General features: G+C 35.5%; 3 protein-coding genes across 5 annotated transcripts; 1 reads left to right on the forward strand and 2 right to left on the reverse strand.

Annotated features, from left to right (window-relative positions):
- Positions 1 to 918: 918 nt before the first annotated feature.
- LOC8284856 (probable boron transporter 7) lies at positions 919 to 5,951 on the reverse strand. The gene is made up of 14 exons (XM_002514319.4): positions 5,751 to 5,951; positions 5,256 to 5,361; positions 5,098 to 5,180; positions 4,773 to 4,965; positions 4,539 to 4,677; positions 4,281 to 4,446; positions 4,026 to 4,192; positions 3,695 to 3,868; positions 3,506 to 3,601; positions 3,300 to 3,416; positions 2,910 to 3,229; positions 2,282 to 2,561; positions 1,588 to 1,725; positions 919 to 1,483 (listed from the first exon to the last, which is right to left on the reverse strand). Exons 2-14 carry the CDS (start codon positions 5,348 to 5,350, stop codon positions 1,448 to 1,450), a joined length of 2,004 nt encoding a protein of 667 aa, XP_002514365.3. The 5' UTR covers positions 5,351 to 5,361; positions 5,751 to 5,951; the 3' UTR covers positions 919 to 1,447.
- Positions 5,952 to 7,588: 1,637 nt separating this feature from the next.
- Positions 7,589 to 14,244, reverse strand: LOC8284855 (probable 1-deoxy-D-xylulose-5-phosphate synthase, chloroplastic). 2 transcript variants are annotated; one of them, XM_002514318.4, is made up of 10 exons: positions 13,649 to 14,239; positions 12,982 to 13,101; positions 12,735 to 12,899; positions 12,433 to 12,583; positions 11,915 to 12,183; positions 10,901 to 11,183; positions 9,526 to 9,818; positions 9,020 to 9,298; positions 8,223 to 8,507; positions 7,589 to 7,984 (listed from the first exon to the last, which is right to left on the reverse strand). In XM_002514318.4, exons 1-10 carry the CDS (start codon positions 13,805 to 13,807, stop codon positions 7,835 to 7,837), a joined length of 2,154 nt encoding a protein of 717 aa, XP_002514364.2. In that variant the 5' UTR covers positions 13,808 to 14,239; the 3' UTR covers positions 7,589 to 7,834. The 2 variants fall into 2 exon arrangements, with proteins under 2 accessions (XP_002514364.2, XP_048227996.1); XM_048372039.1 differs by lacking the exon at positions 7,589 to 7,984 and having other exon boundaries at positions 8,418 to 8,552; positions 13,649 to 14,244.
- Positions 14,245 to 19,769: 5,525 nt separating this feature from the next.
- On the forward strand, positions 19,770 to 21,843 carry LOC8284854 (EG45-like domain containing protein). Of its 2 annotated transcripts, none has more exons than XM_002514317.3 (4): positions 19,770 to 19,899; positions 20,906 to 21,028; positions 21,119 to 21,419; positions 21,688 to 21,843. In XM_002514317.3, the coding sequence occupies exons 2-4, from the start codon at positions 20,914 to 20,916 to the stop codon at positions 21,692 to 21,694; spliced, it is 423 nt and encodes a 140-aa protein (XP_002514363.2). In that variant the 5' UTR covers positions 19,770 to 19,899; positions 20,906 to 20,913; the 3' UTR covers positions 21,695 to 21,843. The 2 variants fall into 2 exon arrangements, with proteins under 2 accessions (XP_002514363.2, XP_048228052.1); XM_048372095.1 differs by having other exon boundaries at positions 21,119 to 21,370.
- The last annotated feature ends 230 nt before the right edge of the window (positions 21,844 to 22,073 follow it).

Below are 22,073 nucleotides of genomic sequence, written 5' to 3' on the forward strand. Positions count from 1 at the left end.
AATGATCTTCTGAGGATGCGTGCATGCGGTCTTTCAATCACTTGATCTGAACATTCACAGCTCTCTCCTGAAGAAAACCACCTCATACAATTATAGAAAGTTAAAGAATTCCGTTCCGGTCATCGTTCCAAATTTATCATTGGTAATGAATATTTCAGATTTCTAATTTGTTATTGGGATGAAAAATTTCGATATCGAAACATCTTCGTGTATCGTTATGGACTATTCTATATATATATATATATATATATATATATATATATATATATATATATATATATAACATATACTATCAAAATACAACATTATAAAATTAATACCTATAATATAATTGGATAAACAAGTAAATAGTTATAAAATTATAATACTCAAATCTCTTTCTATAACACAGCTGTGACCAAAGTATAAAACATATCTTATAAGCGATAAAATCATAAAAATCAAATTACATAAGTCTTGAATTGTTATTACTAAATAATATAGATTGAGTTGTTATTACTAAATAATATTAGATTAAATCATAAAAAAATTAAAAGTTAAATGAAAAGAAGACCTAGTAAATTATAAAACACAGAAATGAGATAGTAAATAAAAATAAAGAAATATTTTATGAGATCTTTAGATTTTTAGTTTTGAGATTTTAAATTTTAATTTATTTTTATCCATAAAGAAAAAATAAATTTTATTAAGTTAGATATGATTATATTGAACTATTTAACTCAATTAAATAATATAGTATTAATATTTTTTATAAAATTATCTCATCAGCCTAATTTCGTTCGGTCCGAAATGAACGAGATTTTAACTGATATAAAATAAAAAATATTATGTTCTATTTTTTTTTTAATAAAACGAGATATTCCTCTATTCCAAATTGAACGGAATGGAATCACTATCCATTCATTTTGCACGCATGTGTGAAGCTCTTGAATACATTGATTAGTATTAAATTTATTGGAAGATTAAATATAGACTTCAGTACCTTTTCTCACGCCATTACAATTCAAATTGATCTATATCTTTTCGATATTTCAAAAAAATAAATAAAGTGCATTAATCACGATTCAACAATGCATTGCAGCATATCCGGATCGCCTTGCTCTTCTCTATTTCCCAGTCCCTTTCGCCCATAATTTGTTACGAGCAAATGATCACAAGTCCATTAGAGCTAGCTGTTAGTTAACCACCTAAATGCTCCTTTAACTACTCACAAAACTTGGGAAAGATTAAACCGAGAGGACATTTATGGTCTGTTGCTTTTTCGTCATGTTTGTCTTCTGTGAATGCACTTCGCAGTAACAGTATCAAGTACATGCGAGCACACATGCTTTTTGTACTTGTAGGATTTTCTTGTTTTTCCCCCATCTGCCTCTGGTCAGGCAGAAGATCATAGCTGAACACCATCTTCACTGTAGTAAGCTCATTCTATATCCTAATTGCTATTGCCTCACTGTAATCGACCATCAGAATCCTGTGGATGCACCTGTCAAGGACACATTCTGTCATTTTTATCCCTCTTTTCCTGTCTCCTTTCTTTCTTTTCAGAACACACACAAATTTAAAATAAGAGGTAATTAACTCTCATGCCTGATTTAGTTTGTCTTCCTTGAAGCTCAGAGTTCTAAGTTTCCATTCCCCCCTGTGTGTAGTCATTTCGTCCAGTATCTCCGCATCAAAGAAATCATCTTCGTCACTTGTTTCCATCATGTCAAGCGGTTCTCTCTCCTGCACCAAGTTACCATGTGCATAAATGTTAAAAAACAAAATAACACAGGACACCATAACTGGCAGAAATTTTTATTTTTCTTTTGAAAAATTCTTATTTAAGCTTGGTATATATATTATAGCTAATAGGAGAATGACACTACACTTGGTATTAAGTGATTAACATATACTCTATTGTTTAAAAATAATGAATATGTGTCAATTATCTATTGATTTAGTATATAAATATAGATGGGAACATACGCTAAGTTTAGGCAATAGTTTTTCCTTTTCTTAAGCCCATCCAAGTTTTTCTTGTCTTTGATATAGTGGCCAAAAAACTGTTCACTCCCAAGAAGATAACTTTTCCTTGAACTATCATCGACTTCACAGCCAAATGAACACTATTTAGTACATAAATTTGTTGCAGAATCAACTCATCAGAAAATTCAGCATGCATCAAAAATAAAGTGTTAGTCATTACGTATGTTTTTCATATTTTTCTTTTCTCTTGTCATTTTTAATTATTAATATTATGAGCACTTTATTCTTTATGCATAGAGTAAAAGAGCAGTACCCTGAGAATAAGACTCCGACTTCGTTTTGGAGTACCAGCAATTTCTTCATACCCAACAGCATCTAGTTCTTGAAGATGGTGAGGATGGAACAACTTGTGCAAGATAGAGTGCCTTATGCCAATGAGAATGAAGAATGGTAGTGGGAACAACACTCCGCCTATGGGTATCCACGTCACGCCAAAACAAATTAAAAGGTACACAAATTGGAAAATTGTGAATACGGCAATATGCTTGAATGGCACCAACTCCACAAATGAAGCATGAACGCCTTCCAATACTCTGTCCAACATAATAGCACACAACATAAGGAATGAAGATTAGAATGCAGACATAGAGTTGTAAACAGTGAATCATTAACCTTGTCATCATTTAGTATTTCACATGCTATTTCAAACTGACATTCTGGTCACATCATCTGTAATGTCTGTTAACATCATCTAAGGCTAAAGAGTGAATTATGTGAACCTGTTTAAATGAACTATATAACCATTTTATATCGTTGATTTGACAGAATTGGTGAAAGGTTACGTGATTGTTTACCTCTTGAGAGGTGCATTATATTATAGTGTAGTTAGTTAAGTACTATCTGTCATTAAAACAAAGTTCTGTACAAGGTGGATAGCTTACTTGTAACGTCTGTTAGGGGGAATGAAAAGTAGTAATATCCTTTCCCAAAATTGATTTCCAGGGAGACTGTCAATAGCCATGTAGGCAAAGTACCCCCAGAGAACTGAAGTAGGTATCTTTTTTATGAAAGGCAGAGCAAATGTTGATAATCCAACAAGCAGTGACTGTAATAAATTGCTCATTCTCTGCTCATTAACTCTCACAGGCAAATAAGCATCGATGTGTTTGTCAGGATCAAACTTTTCCCTTTTATCCACTTCATCATAGGGTTTCATTACAGCCTCTTTCAAGTCCTTCAACTCTTTATCTACTGAAGCAGTCTGCGGGAAATCCATGTTAAGTATACCACGCTAAGATATGTGAAGCAAGCTGACAAAGGCAAGTACTTACAGGTGGAGCTGTGTCCATTTCTATAAAAACAGCTTGCATGCTTCCATAAATTTCTGAATTACTAGCTTTCCGCTCAATGCATTCCTTGGCACTTTGTACCATCTTCTTTCGAATCAACTGAAAATTATTTTGTACCATTTAATAAAAAATGATGGATGTCCAATTAATTTGTACGCAAAAGAAGTGAGTCGAAACTTGTGACTCACCTGCTTCTTAAGAACTGCTAGGCTCTTAGTGTGCATGGGTGATTGGGGGAGGACACCATTTGAAGGAGGTAGTCCAAGCAGCCCACAGATTAATGTCTAAAGTCATGAACAACAAATAACACGCAAGTATATCAAATGTGAACGACTAACTCACAAGGAAAAACAAAATGTCCCAGTAATGTCTGATACCATAAATCCAAGCAAGAATACATCATAATGGTAAGCTGATGGATTCTTGAGATTGAACTCCTTTTGTTGTGCCATCTGTGAAGCTACACTGTGGTCGAAAAAGTATAGACCTGCTATCATAATGGCTGGTACAATTGCAGCAAAGATGTAAACCACTGGAACCTTGCCCATATCCTGCAATTTAATTTTCACATCTATTACATTGTTTTAATCAATTAATCACCTCTACAAGATTATGACAGAAAAAAACCAGCGTATTCATAAGAAGAGACAGGAAATCTTCAATGAATAAACTAGTAATGGAAAAGTTCAATCTATCACCTAATCATACCTTGACAACAGTCCAATGGTAAAGTGATATAGAATCCCAAAGAAGTGGAGAGTGTAATCTCCTGGGAACTCCAATAGGAACTTTACTCGGTACACTATAAGACATCAGAGTCCACAACAAGACCATCAGGGGAACCCCATAGTCTGCAATAAAACTTCGGAGGCACCCTGTATGGAATAAAGAAATCCCAATGTAAGCAATTATTTATTTATTTATCTTGTACAGGCATCAAGATGGAAACTTCAGTTATTTTACCAGTGCCATATCGCCATGACCTCGCCTTTCTGCTTTTTAGGGCAGTGACGAGCAAACCAAATGAGAAAATGATTGCAAGTAACCCATTTGCATACAGCCACTGAAACTGGTATTTTTCTAACTGGGGATTCTCATGTTTAGGAATGTTGAACTCGCTAACAAGTCCCTGTTTTTCAAAAATAAAGATATTTTACTGGATACTTGCTAGCCCAATAATGCCATAATAACATGCCAAAAATCATGTAAAACCACCGGTACCTTAATAGCTTCTTGAATGAAAAGAACTGTAATCAACATGCCAAAAAGCTCCCCTGCAATTCTTGTAAATTTAGTGATGATATTACCAGCATTAAGAATTGCAAGCAGAAAAAGCAGAAGTGACGTCCAAACACAAACCCTGTAGAAGATGTAAAACAGCGATGAATAAAGAACTTCAAAGAATCACCTCCATTAAGTAGAAGAGAAAAAAATAAAAGTTTAGAATTAACTTACCAACCAGCCCAGGCTAAATACAAAGTCTGGCCTAACTCAACTCTTCCTTTGCAGAAATTGTACAAATAAGTATACATTATAACAGTAGGTTCGGCAACTCCTAGTATCAACAAAGGCTGGCCACCAAAAATTGAGTGGATTATTCCGCAAATAGCAGTGGAAGCTAAGGTCTCCACCGTACTCAGACTTGCATCTAGCAATACAGAATATAGAATAACCTTCAGGCTCATTAATTATTTAGTTCTGAATAGAAAGATATTGATTTCAGAGTACAGTTACACTGAAGTAATCTAGGCCTTTAATTAATAGAAATGAATTAAAGTACCTGTGTCTCTACTCAATTGCTCTCCAAAGGCAATAACAGGAAGTGCAGAGGCAAAGAAAATATAAGTAGTTGGAGCCAATATCCTGACACGTGCATGCACAAAAATTAATCAAAAATCAACTTAAAAGATGATATAAAATTTTTAGTCAGAGGATTACCTAATGCCTGAACAAAGTGCACTGATCCAGTCATCCTTGTAACATGCAACTCTTCCCTTCACATCTTGGATTATTCCCTTGAATGGAGACCTCATGCTCTCCCTTCCTGATCCCAATAAATTAAAAGCTAGGTTAATTAACTTAACTAAAAGCCACTAAGAGATGCAAATACATAAACTAGATATGTAAAAATAAAAATAGTGAATCTATAAATCCATTTTCTAGTATCGTCAAATTTTCTCGGTAAACAAACTGACACTGATGAAAAGAAGAAAAAAAGAGAACTGACATATGTTTCTTCCATGCACGTAGAACATCTCAATTTTTCCACATTATAATGACAATGTGAGTCACAATAATCAAACAAATAGAACCAAATCACATTTTAAAACACGTTCAAGCAGTAAAAAGAATGAAACACAAAACATAAGCTTATTACTGCTGTCATTATTATTATTCAGTATGTCGATGAATATCTTAATTATTTGCCCTCACCTTTAAACTAGCGGGAAGAAAATGAAAAGATAAAGAATGTGAGAAAATGGAGGCGGCGGAGGATACGGCGGCCGGAGATGTAAGAGTCAGGTTGTGTGAGGTGGCTTAGTTTTGATTTTCTCTTTCCATAACCAAATAAGACGCGAAAGAGAGAGATGCGCGTAGCCAAGCCAAGACAATGCGGAAGGGCTAGAAAGCAGAGCAGGGCTTTATGAGCGGGTCTTACAGGGCCCCAAGTGAAATATGGTCCCACGGAATCGAGAAATCCGCTTGCGTGGCCTCATCCAATTGGGTTTGACCGGTCGGCGTGTGAGAAAAGGATTATTTATTTGGTGGACCAGTGTCGTTCCGCGTCGTTTGTAATTAAATTCATAATGAGGAATTAATGTCGGATAGCTGGAGTCGATTGATTTGTGATTATGTGCATAATTAGGTATGGACTGTCATGAGGTTGAGCTAAATCATGACCGTTAATATTTAAACAGAGCAATTTCTCTATATGATTAGGTGAGGGTTTGAAAATATTTGCAATTGATTAGAGCTATATCACTTTTCTTATCAAATTTCGGTTGAATTAATTTGGAATCCCAAATATTTGAAACGAGATTAGCTCAAAATTACATTTAGTTAAAATTTATTAAAAAATTATTTTAAAAAAGTATATAAAAAATATAAAAAGTGATATAAAAATAATAAAATCAAAAGAAATATTTTAATATTATAATATATACTGACTTATCAATATAGAATAAGGAAACAAGTAGGAAGGTATTGAGACGCTATAAGGTGTATTAAGTGTGAAAATGATGATTAACCCAAACCACAGGAAGCTGCATGCACATGCAACCAAACCAAATGACACTTCTCTAACAGACACATTAAACACAACTTTAAATAGAAGAACTCACACATGAGACAAATGGAGAATAGATTCTCGTTTGTTTTTATTTTCCAAATACATTGTCCATTCATCTACTATTTGTCATTCTTCTTGCCAAATTTGACTTTGTATATGAATTTTCATCTTTAAAGAAATAATGATTTTTTATTTTTGGAGAAAATAGCATATTTTTCTCTAGAAAATGCCACTTAGGTTTAAACTTTCTATACTCCAGTTTTAGCTCTAAACTTTCTATGATATTAAGTTGTCGTATTATGAATTATGAGGTTCCCGAATGTAACATCAGGAAAGTGAAGAGAAGAAGAATACAGGAGGATACAGTCATACTGATACAGGCATGCAGCTCCTGAGAATTACCAACTACAGCACTATGTATAATTCTTTCCCTCACGTGAGGCCTTTCCGCGTTAAATTTGATGCAAGGCACGTGCATGCAATCTTCTCCTAGATCAGATTAGCCACCTCTTGTCGTTTTGGTACGTAATGGCATTCCTCAAAACCTACTCCACACGTCGAAGCAACGCTACATAGGTAATGCCAGTTGGGTACGTAAAGCTTTCCATATCAGCATTTGTACTCACCCTGGCAGTGTCATCATCATCAGGTGGCTGTAGCTTTCAGGAATTCACCATCTCCTATGAAGAATTTGGTGGATTACCAACTCTCTACATCTTTTGTGATCTTGGATTCATTCATTACCGACTGTATCTGGCAAAACTATTTGGTGACAAACCGCGTGAAAATACTTGCCACCTTACTGCTTGTTGCATTTTCCGGGGCAAGAATCATGTGAACTAACATGGGATGCTGGTGATTCTTCTTCATTTTGTACATAGCATGATAATGTCATAGAAGAGCCGGTTTGACCTTTGATCCGGCTTTGGACACATCCAGAACAGGAAATTTGGGATCTAACATGCAAGATGAAAGAATTAGCTGGAGAAAAATGAGATCGAACCATACATTTTTGTAATGTTGTCAGTTCTATACAAAATTACTACAAATCTGATATTATGTTAATATCATGTCAACTAAGCTCGATTTATACAGGCTACAAAAATCAGTGACTAGAAAGCTGTAGACTCGACAGCATCTTAAGCTTTCATCTATGTTTGGCTACGTTTGCTGAGGCAGTATCGCTCTTAATAAATTTATCGGAATAATAGCAGGATAATATAGATTTCTAACACATTAGAAGGAGAGCTTCGCGGGTGCGACCAAGCAGTCTGAGTACTGTTGCAGCAATGTGATGTCCAGTAAGCCCAGCGAGATTAAGCTGTTCCTTTGGCAGTGCATGCTCAATATAGGTGTCTGGTAATACGATAGGTCGCCACTGGAGAAACAGATTCAGAAAAAAGATTGGACTTCAGATAGAAAAACAAATGTGATTATAAATGAGACTATCATCACTATATAGCTTGCACTATGATTGTTATAAACCCAGTATTGCTCATAATGCTATACAGGTTTTGTTTAGACCATAACAGGAAAAGATTAAATGCAGCTTAGAATTCACTTCAGCACCAGTAGCAGCACAAGAGGAAATACAAATCTCTGTCTATCTAAATTACCTTCACTTTACCATCAAGCTGTCCATCAAGTGAAAGGAACTGTGCAACATGAGATCCAAATCCTCCAACAGAGCCTTCCTCAACTGTGACTAGAAATGCATGGTTTTCACATAGCTGTCTGAGAAGCTTCATGTCAAGTGGCTTGCAGAATCTTGCATCTGCAACAGTTACCTCAATACCAAGCTTTGAAAGAAGGTGCCTAGCCTTGAGGCAGTTCTGAACCATTGCCCCATACCCAAGCAAAGCAACATCTTTGCCCTCTATAAGAACTTTCCCCTTTCCAATCTACTTACAGAAAACAGCAGTCAAACGAAGAGCACAATGCTCAAACTACGAATTCCAAGATACACATCAAGAAGTCATCAGATAAGAAAAAGAAGATAGAGGATTAACTGTTGAACATTAAAAGAAAAAGAAAGTGGTGGTTTCAAGAAAAGACATGTAAGGTAAACTAAAAAACACGCAACGATACATTAAACAATGTGAGGGAAATCAAATGAATGTCTTTAAAGCAGATGAACTACATACTCCTTTCTGCCCCACACGACATTTGTTATATGAGATAACACATGATCCAATGGCGTTAATGTGTTGGCAGTATGCATAAGAAGACAGAGAAATGGAAGACAAAATGAAGAATAAGAACGGATGAAAAGTTTATGCAATAAAAAAATTGCCATTGGCAGCAAGCAATCAATGATATGTTATATGTTATTTCTAAGCAACAATTTGTGTGCTTCTGCAATATAATACCAACAGAAAGGAAGAGTAAATAAACAAAGATGTCAAAAGAATACCTCAATCGGAATTCCAATACGCATATAATGGTCTGTCCCCACAATGGCACCCCTTGGATAACGGAAGCATACTGGATGATCATCAATTTGAACTGCAGTAGCCACCATGTCCACAAGCTCATCCTCATCCGATGGTGCCATAACAATCATGTTTGGTAAACAAGACATGAATGTTATATCAAATGCACCACATTGCATAGGACCATCAGACCCTACTAATCCTGCACTTGTAATGACAAAACGAACTGGAATCTGCTGCTGATCTACATCATGGACCACCTGAAGAAGCCATGAAAATAAAATGCTTAGAATAGTTAATATTTTTCTCCTGCAACTGCCATCAATATATATGTGCTATTACTGCAATAATTCATGGCAGACTATCCCATTCCCCCAAAAATAATTCAACTACAGCGCACCAATACTTGTTTGTGTGCAAGCATGCTTGCACACACTAATAGACGCGCAGATATGCTACACAGAGGAGCAAGAGAGAGAGTGCGGACCTGGTCATATGCTCTTTGTAGAAAGGTAGAAGGGATTATGCAGAATGGCTTCAAACCCCCACAAGATAAACCAGCAGAAAATGTCACTGCATGCTGCTCAGCCATTCCCACATCAAAAAATCTGTCTGGATATCTTTCCTGAATCAGTTGAAAAGCTGTTTCCATTTCCATTCCTGCATGAACAATCACGATATCTTTGTCCTTCTCTGCCTCCATAATCAAAGCCTCTACGAAGCAATCGCTATAGGTTCGAGTATGAATACTATACAAAAATGGATCAGAGTTACTGGAACCTGCAAAAGTGATCACACCAGAAAAAACAATGAGATATAAATAATTAACAAAATATTAAAGCTTGGACATAGCAGTGTATATGGTTGCACTCTGCCGTGGTAAAAGGAGGTAACTTGGAATATAACAATCTATTATGCATTAGGGAAAAAATCTTGCCAATTAAAAGAATATCGTCCCAGACAATATCATAATAAATCTATAGCTATCTCAAATTGTAGAATCAAACACTCAAGTCAGTTGGTTTCTGTAGTAATATAGCTGGGCCTAGCAGGGCCTTGGCCATGCACTTAAATATTCCTGAAGCAAATGACACAGCATGCACGCCAACATGCATTAATTGGCGATGCACTTAGAAATCTATATTTCCTGTAGAGGACCTATTAAGCAAACTGATATCTTTTCCTGACACATATACGCTCTAATAATTGAGTGCTTGTGTGTAATTTATATAATGATTACCGTTTAAAGATGCAAATCAAGATAAAAGTGGATAGAATTCTAGGAGTTCGAATTATCAGTCGCACTACGAACTGATTGTAGTCGTTAGCAATCAGTCAATCCCGCCAGGTCAATTTAGCAGATTCTGAGGCATACAGGTAGCTCATATTCCAAACATACAAGCCAGTTATGTTAGATGCTTACTAGTTTTTCATGCATTAGATGAATTATCGTTAGTTGTTTAAAAGCTAAAACATCAATTGTAGGCTAAGTATTCGCTATAGTCAGCAATTTAGAGAAAAACAGAAAAATATAGATGCATTTTCTTTTCTCATACTTAAAATCATATACTCTAACTAAAGCATTGAAATGCAAATTAATCACTCCTGTGTTCTTTAAACTTGAACTGTAACCCACGCTTCAATTTCCTTGACTCACATAAAACCAGAACATTAACAAAGCCTAAGCCTCAGCATATATATCTAAACATAACGGAAGGTATGAGAAGGCAAGCAGTTCTACACTTCAATACACTTGCAAGTTTAACTCGAAATCCAATTTTGAAAGATTTCATTGCAACTAATATAGTAATGCATACAATGATAAATTGATAAAACAAACACAAGTAAAATGTTGAACATACCTTCCTGTAGGTTCTCTAATGTGTCAATTTTTTGCTTATTATCTCTTCGTCGATTTTCTTCTGTTACTACATGTATCAAAACAGGACCCATTGAATCTAGAGATGCCACTTCTTGTAGAACGCAAACTAGGTCTTCAATGTTGTGTCCATCAACAGGGCCTATGTAATACAAACCAAGTTCTTCAAAAAGAGTTGATCCTAGAGGACCTATCATACCACGTGCATACTCGTCAACTTTGGCTGCTAATTCATGCATACCCCTACCAATCCTCTTGGTAACACCCTTGACAAAGTTAAGGAAAATGCACATTAAAAATCCTGCCTTAACTCTCACAAATATATGAAAGTACGAAAATATGCATTAAGGTGGCACAAGCATAAAGTTCTTTTATTGTTCTGTCAATTGTAACACATGTCAGATTCCAACCCAAAACCAAGAGGTGTTAGGTGGAGCGTCCAACAGGTATGCAGGCACAACCAAATCCTCATCCACAGTCAATGTATCCATCAACAAGGCCTACATAATACAAACCAAGTTTCTTCAAAAAAGAGTTGATCCTAAAGCACCTATCATCCTACATGCCTACTCATCAACTTTGGCTGCTAATTAAAGAAAATGCAGAAAAGATCATGCCTTAACAATCACAATAATATCAAAGTATGAAAATATGCATTAAGGTGGCACAAGGCACACAATTCTTTATTGTTCTGTCAACTACAACACATGCCAGATTCCAACCCAGAATCAATACGTATCAGGTAGAGTGGCCCAACAGGTATATAAGCACAAGCAAATCCTTATCCACAATCAATGCAAGATAACATCCCTTAAGACCACCTACCCGCCCCCCCCCCCCCCCCCCCCGAGCCTGAGGCAAGACAAAACTAGGCTTTTACACCATGTCAGATTCCAATCCAAAAACAATTAACTAGATTATGTTGGAATCTGACAATACAAACCTATAAAACCAACAGCCCATTATAAGTTTAGTCAAGAAGAAAACTGCAAAGTACCTTGGCAGCTTCTCTAAACTTCCGGAATGATTTACTTGACTGGAGCCTACTTAAGGTACTGGATAGAGCATTTAACGAAGTCTTGGGGCCCTCTTCAATCTTTGGGTGCAAAGAGTGACGGCTGTCATTTAAAATGACTATCATATTTGAGTCTATATAGCCTGCATTGCTCATTGCTTCATAGACCTGACCAGCCATAGTTGTTCCATTGCTGATAACTGTAACAACACGTTCTCGTTTCCCTTTCATATCACGCGCAACTGCCATTCCTGAGTTGAGAAAATTTATGTATTAGATTATCCAAATTTGGTTGTGATTATGTAGAAAGAAGCATGCACTTTAAGAATTCTACAATTCAAGTCAGACTTGAGAAGTTGACTAGATCTGCATCCTATTACTAGATTCAAGTTGCAAAAACTTCTAGCAGAAAGTTGTCCATCAGGGAATTGAAAATTGCATGTTAAACAACTTTAAAGAAAAAACACATGAAGAAAACATAAAACATATGGAAATATTACCAAGCCCAGCAGAAACACTGTTGCATCCATGCCCTGCCCCAAATGGATCATATTCACTCTCAGACTGAGATGTAAAACCAGAAAGACCATTCTTTTGTCTCAGTGTATGCATAAGAGACCGTCTTCCTGTGAGAATTTTATGTGCATATGTCTGCCAAACAATGATGAAGAGCTTACATCACTATATACCAGATGTTATCCTACAAATAATTAGGTTGATATAAAAAAGACCATATAATCTGTTCTATATCTTTCTGCTGAATAAACGATCCTGAGTAGATAATGCTACAGTTACTGAATACCTGTTCCCCAACATCCCATAGTATTTTGTCCACTGGAGCATGAAAAACATGATGAATAGCAACTGTCAACTCAACAACTGCTAAACTGGCCTTAAAGGCTTTTTGAGTCCTTGACATTATAGATGACAATTCTTCTCGTATTTCATCTGCCAGCTCTTTCAATTCCTGCATAAATTCAACTTCAGTAATTTACTTGAAACACTGTAAAACATGTAAGTTAAAAGGCAAGAAAAGTTCATGAACTAACCTGAAGTGTCAAATTCTTCAAGTGGATAGGATTTTCAACCACATCAAGTATGGGTGTAGGGACTTTCTCCCAAAAGATGTCATCAAGATCAGGCACTGAACATATTCGACCAACAAATCCCTGCATAAAAGAAAAAAAAAAAAGAATAAGAATAATAATAAATCACATGTTCACTAAATAATACTCTGTTTGAGGCATTATAAGTTTCTATAAAGGCTAGATTATCTGGATATTTTCTCTATAGGTGTAGCAACCTAGTTCTAACCCACCACCTAATTTCCATTTGCAGCTTAGTGTCCGAAAAATATGCAAACGGATAAAGCTAAAAGACAATAAGAGTATAAGTGTTGGTACCAGTAGTCAACTTCAAACCTATATCTTAGACCCTAAACATAAAATTCATAAATTATTTCACATGCAAATTCTTCTAATAGTCATAAGACTAATCAATGAGTAGTTCATCTGAAAAGTGAGTACTTCAAACATCGTGGGACGTTCTTATGTCTGCTTCCTCAAAGTTTTGACTTTCTCCATAATTCACCGCCATTAGATCATATGACGGAACTACACTGCCATATTTTTCGGTTGAATTCACAAAATTTATCCTCAATTCTCCGCAATAAGTGGTAATTTAAAAATAAAAGGAGAGAGCTTTTGTTTCACATACCTTAGAATTAGTGATGGAAGCAGAACCTTGGTACAAGTTTACACTTGAAAATCCAACTTTATTAGGAAAACTAGAGCTTAAAGTATCCAACTTGTGACCAAACTTTGCAAAGGAATGTGCAGTGATTCCATATGGGTACTGAGTAGAAGCAGTACCCATGAGAAAACACAAAAGACCCAGATGCCCAAATTTAGTACGACTCACAAAAAGCTCATTTGAGAGCTCATCAACAAGAGAAAACTTCTGTATTTATAGGACTCAATGTGGTGTAGTTCGAAGATAAAAACTCCTAAAAGATTGAAGCTTTCGTCAATTTGCACATAAAGACGGAAGAAACTTGTTGAAGATATGACGGATGCAGAATATGATTGGTACCAGGAACGGCAAAAATTAAAAAATAAAAAGTAAAAAACAATGAAATTGAGGCAGGAAACTGTAGAGGAGACAATCAGACAAAGGAAGCATATTTTTCAGACTCGATAGTATCAATTGTCAGAAAAAAAGAAAAGAAAAGAAAAATTATGCTTATGGACTTCTTTTGGACTCTAGTTTAGTACAGCTTTGTCCCATGGATTAGGCCCTGCAAAACCAAGAAGTAGCCATTAACACAAGGCCGAAAAATATATATTATTCTAAATCAATTTTCATAATTTGTGACATAAAAGGCAAGTAATTAAAGAAACGGCAATTTCTAATCCCGTGAAAGAAAGGGCACTTTCCTTTCCTCTAATTGCATCTCCTTTTATTAATATAATCCAAAATTTGTGGTCACTAATTATGCTAATTAATATGTAAATCCAACTTTCTAACTGTAAAAAGCTTAATTCTGAGAAGAAAATGCTACAAAGAGAGTCTGCTGATGTACTTTGAGAAAGTTTTGTATTGTACTACTTATTGGTATTGGTATTGGTATTGGTATTGTAATGTCTATGAGTTTAGCTTAACTACTGGATAAATGTTTATTTTGTAATTTGAACAGAAATATTGAATAAATGACAATGTTAATTTATGATTATTGAGTATTTTGACATAGGCCATATAACTTGAAGTTTGATGCCTTTTGCATATATGGTACTAGTATTAATCATAAATGGAGAATACAAGTGTTTAAGAAGAGTATGAATTGATGAAAATAAAGGCATTATCTGCCTTCAAAACATTCTGTTAATATGTGTGGGTACAAAGGCAATATTTGCCTATAAAAAAATTAGTGCAAAGGCTGCTACAAAGAAATGCACAAGTCTGCAAACAAGATAACAGACACAATATTTGCCTAAAAAAGGAAATGTCATGCTCTACATTTAATCACAATTGCATTATAGTACTCAATTTGCTTGACTCTCTTTGGTTCCAACAGGTGCAGCACCTCTCCCACCATTTTTAGCTCATCTGCCACGACCTCTGCCAGGTCTATTGTTTGTTAAACTTGCAATTGTTGGTCTGGCATAAGAGGGAACTGATTTGCCCTTACTTGCTATTGCCTTTGCTGATGCTGCCTTTGCTGCTGACTTTGTACCAGAAATAAATTTCACTCTCCTTGATTCAGGCATCTAGAAACCAAACACAATTGCTCCATTAGCCTAGGCATAAAATAATAACAAATAAAATGTTGTACTGAAATTACCCTCAAATATATGTTGCCAGAATCTTCAAAGATTCTAACTCTATAACCTTGGTTAACCTATTTGTACAACCATAATGAATACAAATTGCTTCTCACTGATCAAATGTAAACCAAATACAAGTGTTCAAATAACTTACTAATGCAGTTTTTTTTTTCTCCTTTGAGGTCCACTTGAAGGTGTGCCAGCAAATTGAGTTGGCCCAGATTGAGGTTCACTTCAAGGTGTGCCAGCAAATTGACTTGGTCCACTTGAACTAGGGACATCAGATTGAGTTGTTGGGAAGTTGCGATCGCGAGTTGCTTTTCGTGGCCTGCCACGCTTGACTGGCAGTTTAGGAGGCCTCTTGAAAGATGGATCATTTTTCATCTTACAACTCCTCTTATTATGCCGAACTCCTCCACAAACTGCACAAGTCATTTGAATTCCTTGTCTAGACAACTTATTAGGATTCTTTGGATCTTCAGTGATATCTCTCTTTCTGTTCTTCTTAGGTCTGCCAGACATTTTTTTAAATTTGGGTGCCTTGATTGGAAGCCCATCAGCTTGTGGCCACATTTTTTTGTCATTCAATGGCTCAAGAGCATTTTTGTAGGTTTCAATATAAGTTTTTACACTATAGTACTTGTCCACAAATGTTGCACTATCTTGGTTCATTCACTGAATGCTAGAACATGCATGGATACAAGGAATACCTATTATCTGCCATGTTCTATAAGTACAAGTGTGTGCATTGATATCAACCACAAACTGATCCTCTCCTATGCTCACTTGGAACTTGCCACCAACAGCAGGTTTGGAAGTACATAATCTACTATTGTACTTGATTTCTTCAAGCTTAGTTCTAATTCTAGGTGTGACGGAGTCAGTTAAACCAATAGCATGCATAAACTTATTGTGCATTCTCTCCATTAATGCACATCTAATCTCTTCTAGCATGTCTATAATGGTCATACTCCTAAATTTCATAATATAACCATTGAAGGTTTCACTGACATTGTTATCAATCATATCACACTTAGGAAGCTCAGAAATAAATGACTTATAAAATTTGGATGGATCCCTCTGTAAAAAATTGTTATAGGCAGCTTTATTCTCTACTTTAATTTGATCAATGGCTTCCTTATAAGCAGCTTCATAAGTACTTCTAGCTAACTCCAAAACATGTTTTTTAAAACTTGCCCCTTAAACTCCTTCTTCCAATTACAATAAACATGCATAGCACAATTCCTACGTTCAGCAAAAGGTGCTAGGTTCTTTATAGCATTAGTAAGACCCTGTGCAATAGAGCAAATATAATTATTAAGCAAATACAAATATAAAGTAAACAATAATTAAAACAGTAAAGAAAAATCACCTTTTGTTGGTCTGATATAAAGGTCCACCCTAAACCATCTGTAATTTACAGCTCCTCTAAAATAATGGTTAAAAACCAAGTCCAAAAGTACTCATTATCACATTCAACTACAGCCCAAAAGATGGGGAACATTTGATTGTTCCCATTTTTAGCAACTGCACATAATAGTGCCCCACCTAAAAAAGTTTTCAAAAAACACCCATCAAATCCAATAATGGGTCTACAACCCTTTAAAAACCCTTTCCTCAAGGAACTAAAGCCTATGAAGAACCCTTTAAAAGTGCAGTCTTCATCAAGGAGGAAATCAAATCTGCCTTCCTTATCCACCAAAAGCAATTAAGCTATATAGCCTCTTAACTTAGCATAATGTTCCTGTACAGACCCTCTTAGCATATTAAGTGCTTTCAATTTTGCCCTATAGCACTTTGTTCCATTTTCCAAGTCCTTCACACTCCAATTGCCATTTCTTCTGAATCTATGTATATATTCCTTAGCTATCCATTCAGAGGTAGCTTGCCTATTTTTCATCTCCCTAGGACACCTATGCTCACCAACATATGTCTTAATAGCAAAAGTATGCTCTCTTTTAATCATGCTTCCATACATTCTCCATGGGCATTCCTTGTCACATCTCATTTGAAGTTGGTACTTACTGCTTCTCATCACCTGCACATTGTGACCATTAATAATTGCCCATTTACAAACTGCAGCTTTGCATTGATGTGCATCTTCAAATCCCATTCCAAGAACCAGCTGTAAATACTTATGATCACATCTGGGATCATATGCAACCCTCTTAATCCTCTTTCTTGAAGTCTCTTCAATGCCATCCTCATCAGTACTGTCGGAATTCACATCCCCATCAAAGTCCTCGTATTCACTTATAAAGCCAGATGCTTCATGTCCAGCATTTTCTGTCCCAGTAGTGCCATCAGTAAATGATCTTTTGAACTGCAAACCAATGTTGCCATGTAATCTGTCAGCAAGCTCATTAACAGGCACATAATTCTTATACTTTGTTGTCCTTTTCCTTGCTTCCACATACTCATCATCATCTGACAGTTCATTATCATTTAGTCCATCATCTATGTCACTCTCATCAACTGGTAAGTACTCAGGATCCTCTTCTGATTCTACTTGCTGCTGCAATTGCTCACTGTGTTCAATACTGACATCAAACACAGTTTCATCTAAAGGTGCTAAATTGTCACTCTCATCCTCAGTTTCATCTAAATCATCAGTCTCACTCTCACTCTCATCAACTCGTAAGTAGTCAGGATCCTCTTCTGATTCTATTTCCTGCTGCAATTGCTCACTATGTTCCTCAGTTTCATGTACACCTTCTGAATTTTCACTAATACAGCTAACACCACCAGGCAATGGTACTTGTCCTTTCTCTCATTCGACATAGACTTGTAATACTCCATTGCCTTCATCTATATACTTAATCATTTCCATTAACCCTTTATCGTCCACCATTTCCCTTAACCCATCATTTAAACTCATTCTTGTAATCTTATAAGAAATCTTTGGCCCATAATACCCTAGTTTTTCTGCTTCATCAAGTATGTCCAAATATCCTATCCTATCTGGGTCTAATCCATGTTTAGGCAAAATATCTCCACCTACATAAACCACATTCCCACCAACAGATGCAAAACGCCCACCATAGTTTATATATAGAGAAAAGCTGTCAGACATTCTGTTGAAAGAGTGCATGCGTTAATATTTCAACAAGACAAACACAAGACATACATGAATAAGACCCTGCAGACCATGACAAACTCAAATAAATAAATACGAAAATCACAGTAAACTCAGATACATTTTGAGAAACTCGAAAGTGCAGTAATAAAAAATTGATTGATGCCCTACCCCACATATATCACACTCATCTCGTTAATGTAAAAGTTTCTTAGAAAAACAATTAACAATGTAATAACTTACTTGTCTTTTTCCAGTGGTTGGTACTTTAAGGGACCATAATGTTCGATGGCTGCTGCTGTCTTTGCTGGTTGAAGGGACCACAACATGTTTGATTCTTCAAAGCGGCTTCACTTTCACTCTCTTTTACTTTCACTCTATTCTTCAAATGGTTTCAGTAATCACAAATGATAAGAAGTAACGGCTATTTCAATTTTGGGGATTTAGGGTTTTCTTATACCATATACGCTATCGTTTCGATCTTTTTTTTATATATATTTAATATGTAAAAAAACGCACCATTTCTATAGGGCAAAACGCAACATTTCTGCTTTTGCTTTAAAATGCACTGTATCTACGTGTTTAAGTTACCAGAGCACCGACAGCCACGTGGAATAATTTTCACCGGAAATTTCATTTATGTATCGATTTGACAAAATTGATAATATCACGAATGACATTGTTACAATTAAAAACACATGATTAAATTGAGAAAACCGCCAAAGGTCGAAAATTCTTTCGCAATTAACCAAATCCAAAGTATGCAGCTTGGTTATCGGGATTATAGGAATCCATGCAGCTAGATAAGATAGCAACTGATGCTGAAAACTCTCTGAATATTTCTGTTCATAATGTTTTACTTAAAACGTAGCTAAATTCTAGAATACACGACGAAAAGACAAGTGTCCCTAAGTTTAGAGACGTTTTGAACTGTTTACTGTGGACTTTATTACTCGTCGCCTATTTCTAAGTAATATGCGGCGGTTTAAATATTTCTTCCCCAAAAGAATATGAGCTAACTATAGTACAAAGTCGCATCTCTTTGGTTAATAAAATCCAAAGGGTTTATCGATCCCAAGGGGTGCAAATCCATAATAGGCATATAGAAATTATTGTACGTCAAATAACATCAAGAAAAAAAAAAGGAAAAAGAATCCGCGACAACACGAAATGACGAGATTTTTATTACGGTGATCTGTATTTAATTATTCTCAAGTCTCAACAATGAAGCAACATCTTCCTTCTAAACAATCCAACATCTTTCTTCTAGATTATGCAAACGCTTGTCTTACCGGCATCACCTTAACACTATTTAATAATAAATTACTAATATTAATCTACTTAATCTCTAACTAATATTAGGCATATCGGTTATAACGGTATCTTCCACAACAAATTTTCCTATATTTAGACTGTTAATGATTCAGAATCTGAAATCAGATCCTTGGCCATAGAATTTTTACATCTGTTCCTAAAACTAACCTATATATATATATATATATTTCTCCATTTTGATCTTCTCAGTTAAAACATTTACTTTCACGTTTTCATTTCAGGAATTCATTAAGGTATATCCCTCTCTCTGCATCTCTGAGCTTCTTGTTTAAAATAATGAAGCATGATTACGTTTAGAAGTTACTGTTTTCAGGTTATCATATAAATGGGAGTAATTTTTTGACACCATTCACAATTCTTTTTCTGTATCTAATTTCATTCTGATTGCAGATATATAAACATGTATATTGTCCTGTTAATTCTTGCTGATAAATTTGATTCTCTAACCTTTTGATCTTGATTTGAATAGTCATATTAGCTGTGGGTATGTGTATGCACCAATACTTCGTCTCCACCCTTCTTCATGTAAAACATTATCTATTTCGGAAAATCTTTTACCTGATCCAGATGTATGTCCTACATGCAACTAACAGCACATATACGTTTAAAAGATAAATTTAGAGTGTAGCTAGGGCGGCGTCATAGGTTTGGGAATCCATGAAAATGTAAAACTTATCACTATTATATTAGTTTGTAAATAAATTAATGATCCTATTCTATAAAATAGATTAAAATCACATGGGGACGCCATATATAAATTCAAATCCTTTTGAGCATGAAAGTTAACGTTTATTTGGAAGCTTACTTATGATCCAAGACGGCCATCATCATCGATGGGTCTTCCGGAAATCGGCGCCTTTGACAGGAATGATGAAAATATTTTATGTTTATGTTTCCGTTGATTTCAATTTTCATGTACAGACTCACAGTATCATATTGAAAGGGTCAGTTTATAGTTATATCAGAATTACATCTGCTGTCATGAATAAAGGAAAAAGAATCACATCTGCTGCTAACCTAATAACTAATGATACAGACTCATAAGCATTTGACTTTTTCAACTTTGATTTTTCAAAATTTATTAGAGCGAGTACGTCACAGATTTCTCAGGAGGATTCCTATTTTCGTATATATTACTTTTGCCTTTTTGGCATATGGCAACTCGCGAGTGAAAGCTAGCCTAGAAAACAAACTATTTATGTATAGGTTAAAAAATAAGGTTTAATTTTCTTGTTGCAGGAAAAACAATGAGGAAGACTCAACAATCCTCTTCATGTCTTTTTCTCTTCTTATTTGCAACCTTTTTCCATCACTCGTTCGGTGACGTTGGCACTGCTGCGCAATTCGGTCCTCCTTACCTACGTAAGTGCCACTGAGTATAATAAAAACTACAAAGAAATATAAATTCCATGAAGTTTGAGTATTCTTTTCTTTTTTGATAACATAATGCAGCAACTGCCTGTTTCGGGAATGATGCATCGGCGTTTCCACCGAACAATCTGTTCGCGGCGGCCGGAGAGGGAATATGGGACAATGGGGCATCCTGTGGGAGAGAATACTATGTAAGTTGCATTAGTGCAGCTGTTCGTGGAACATGCAAACCAGACCAGACCATTCGGGTTAAGATTGTTGATCGTGCTCAAACTTCTGTTACTAGACCTTCTAGACCTGGTGCTACCATCGTACTTTCCGAGGTCGGTTTTGGTAAAATTGCTAACCCTGCTGCACCTTATGTTAACGTTGAATATCAGCAGTAAGTTAAATTTCTTTCCATATCTTTTTAAAATTTATTTTGCACCATATTCCTGATCCGTTGTCATACAATTTGAGTATTTAAAAGAAAAAAAAAAAAAACAAGAGAAGAGAAGAGAGAACACGTAACTTGAGTACATTAACCGGAATCATTAAGCTAAAAGTACACTGAAATGAATCATATGCTCATTATATATAAATAGATTCATTTTGGTACTAATCTTCTTTGCACTGAAGTCTGAAGTGGCTTATTTATCTTTTCTACTCAGGGTTTGATGAAGATATTCAAGACCTTGAAGGCTGGTGAACAATCAATTATAGTTAATCTTTCTGTTAATGTTGTTGATTAGAATTATGTAATCTCTTTTAGCATTATATTCATTTTCAATTTCAATGACATAATCCCAGCCATCATTTTACTGAAATCATCTCAGTACATTTAATCTCTATTGCTCACTAGTTGGATTAACCTATTAAGTAATTTGAGAATTATTGCAATTGGTCAACTTTATCTACACAGAAGGCATGATCAATGGCACAATTTGTGTCATAAAAAAACAAGTAAAGAAATGGTGTGACAACCGTAAAACATGGCAATTTCTCTTAATGGGTCCTTGTCGTATTATATAAGGCCAGTTTTGGCATTTCCTGTTGG

The sequence above is a fragment of the Ricinus communis genome, chromosome 3 (genome assembly GCF_019578655.1).
Source record: "Ricinus communis isolate WT05 ecotype wild-type chromosome 3, ASM1957865v1, whole genome shotgun sequence".
Lineage (NCBI taxonomy): Eukaryota > Viridiplantae > Streptophyta > Magnoliopsida > Malpighiales > Euphorbiaceae > Ricinus > Ricinus communis.

What these genes read in the sequence shown, in the direction of transcription:
- LOC8284856 (XM_002514319.4), bottom strand. Translation starts at nt 5,350, where the DNA reads ATGAGGTCTCCATTCAAGGGAATAATCCAAGATGTGAAGGGAAGAGTT. An exon ending in GCAATTGAGTAGAGACACAG is followed by an intron (nt 4,966 to 5,097) that starts GTACTTTAATTC and finishes CTGTATTGCTAG; the next exon opens with ATGCAAGTCTGAGTACGGTG. An exon ending in AGGAAGACAAACTAAATCAG is followed by an intron (nt 1,484 to 1,587) that starts GCATGAGAGTTA and finishes TGTCCTTGACAG; the next exon opens with GTGCATCCACAGGATTCTGA.
- LOC8284855 (XM_002514318.4), bottom strand. Translation starts at nt 13,807, where the DNA reads ATGGGTACTGCTTCTACTCAGTACCCATATGGAATCACTGCACATTCC. An exon ending in TATGGGATGTTGGGGAACAG is followed by an intron (nt 12,584 to 12,734) that starts GTATTCAGTAAC and finishes ATTGTTTGGCAG; the next exon opens with ACATATGCACATAAAATTCT. An exon ending in TACAAAGAGCATATGACCAG is followed by an intron (nt 9,299 to 9,525) that starts GTCCGCACTCTC and finishes TGGCTTCTTCAG; the next exon opens with GTGGTCCATGATGTAGATCA.
- LOC8284854 (XM_002514317.3), top strand. Translation starts at nt 20,914, where the DNA reads ATGAGGAAGACTCAACAATCCTCTTCATGTCTTTTTCTCTTCTTATTT. An exon ending in ATTCGGTCCTCCTTACCTAC is followed by an intron (nt 21,029 to 21,118) that starts GTAAGTGCCACT and finishes AACATAATGCAG; the next exon opens with CAACTGCCTGTTTCGGGAAT.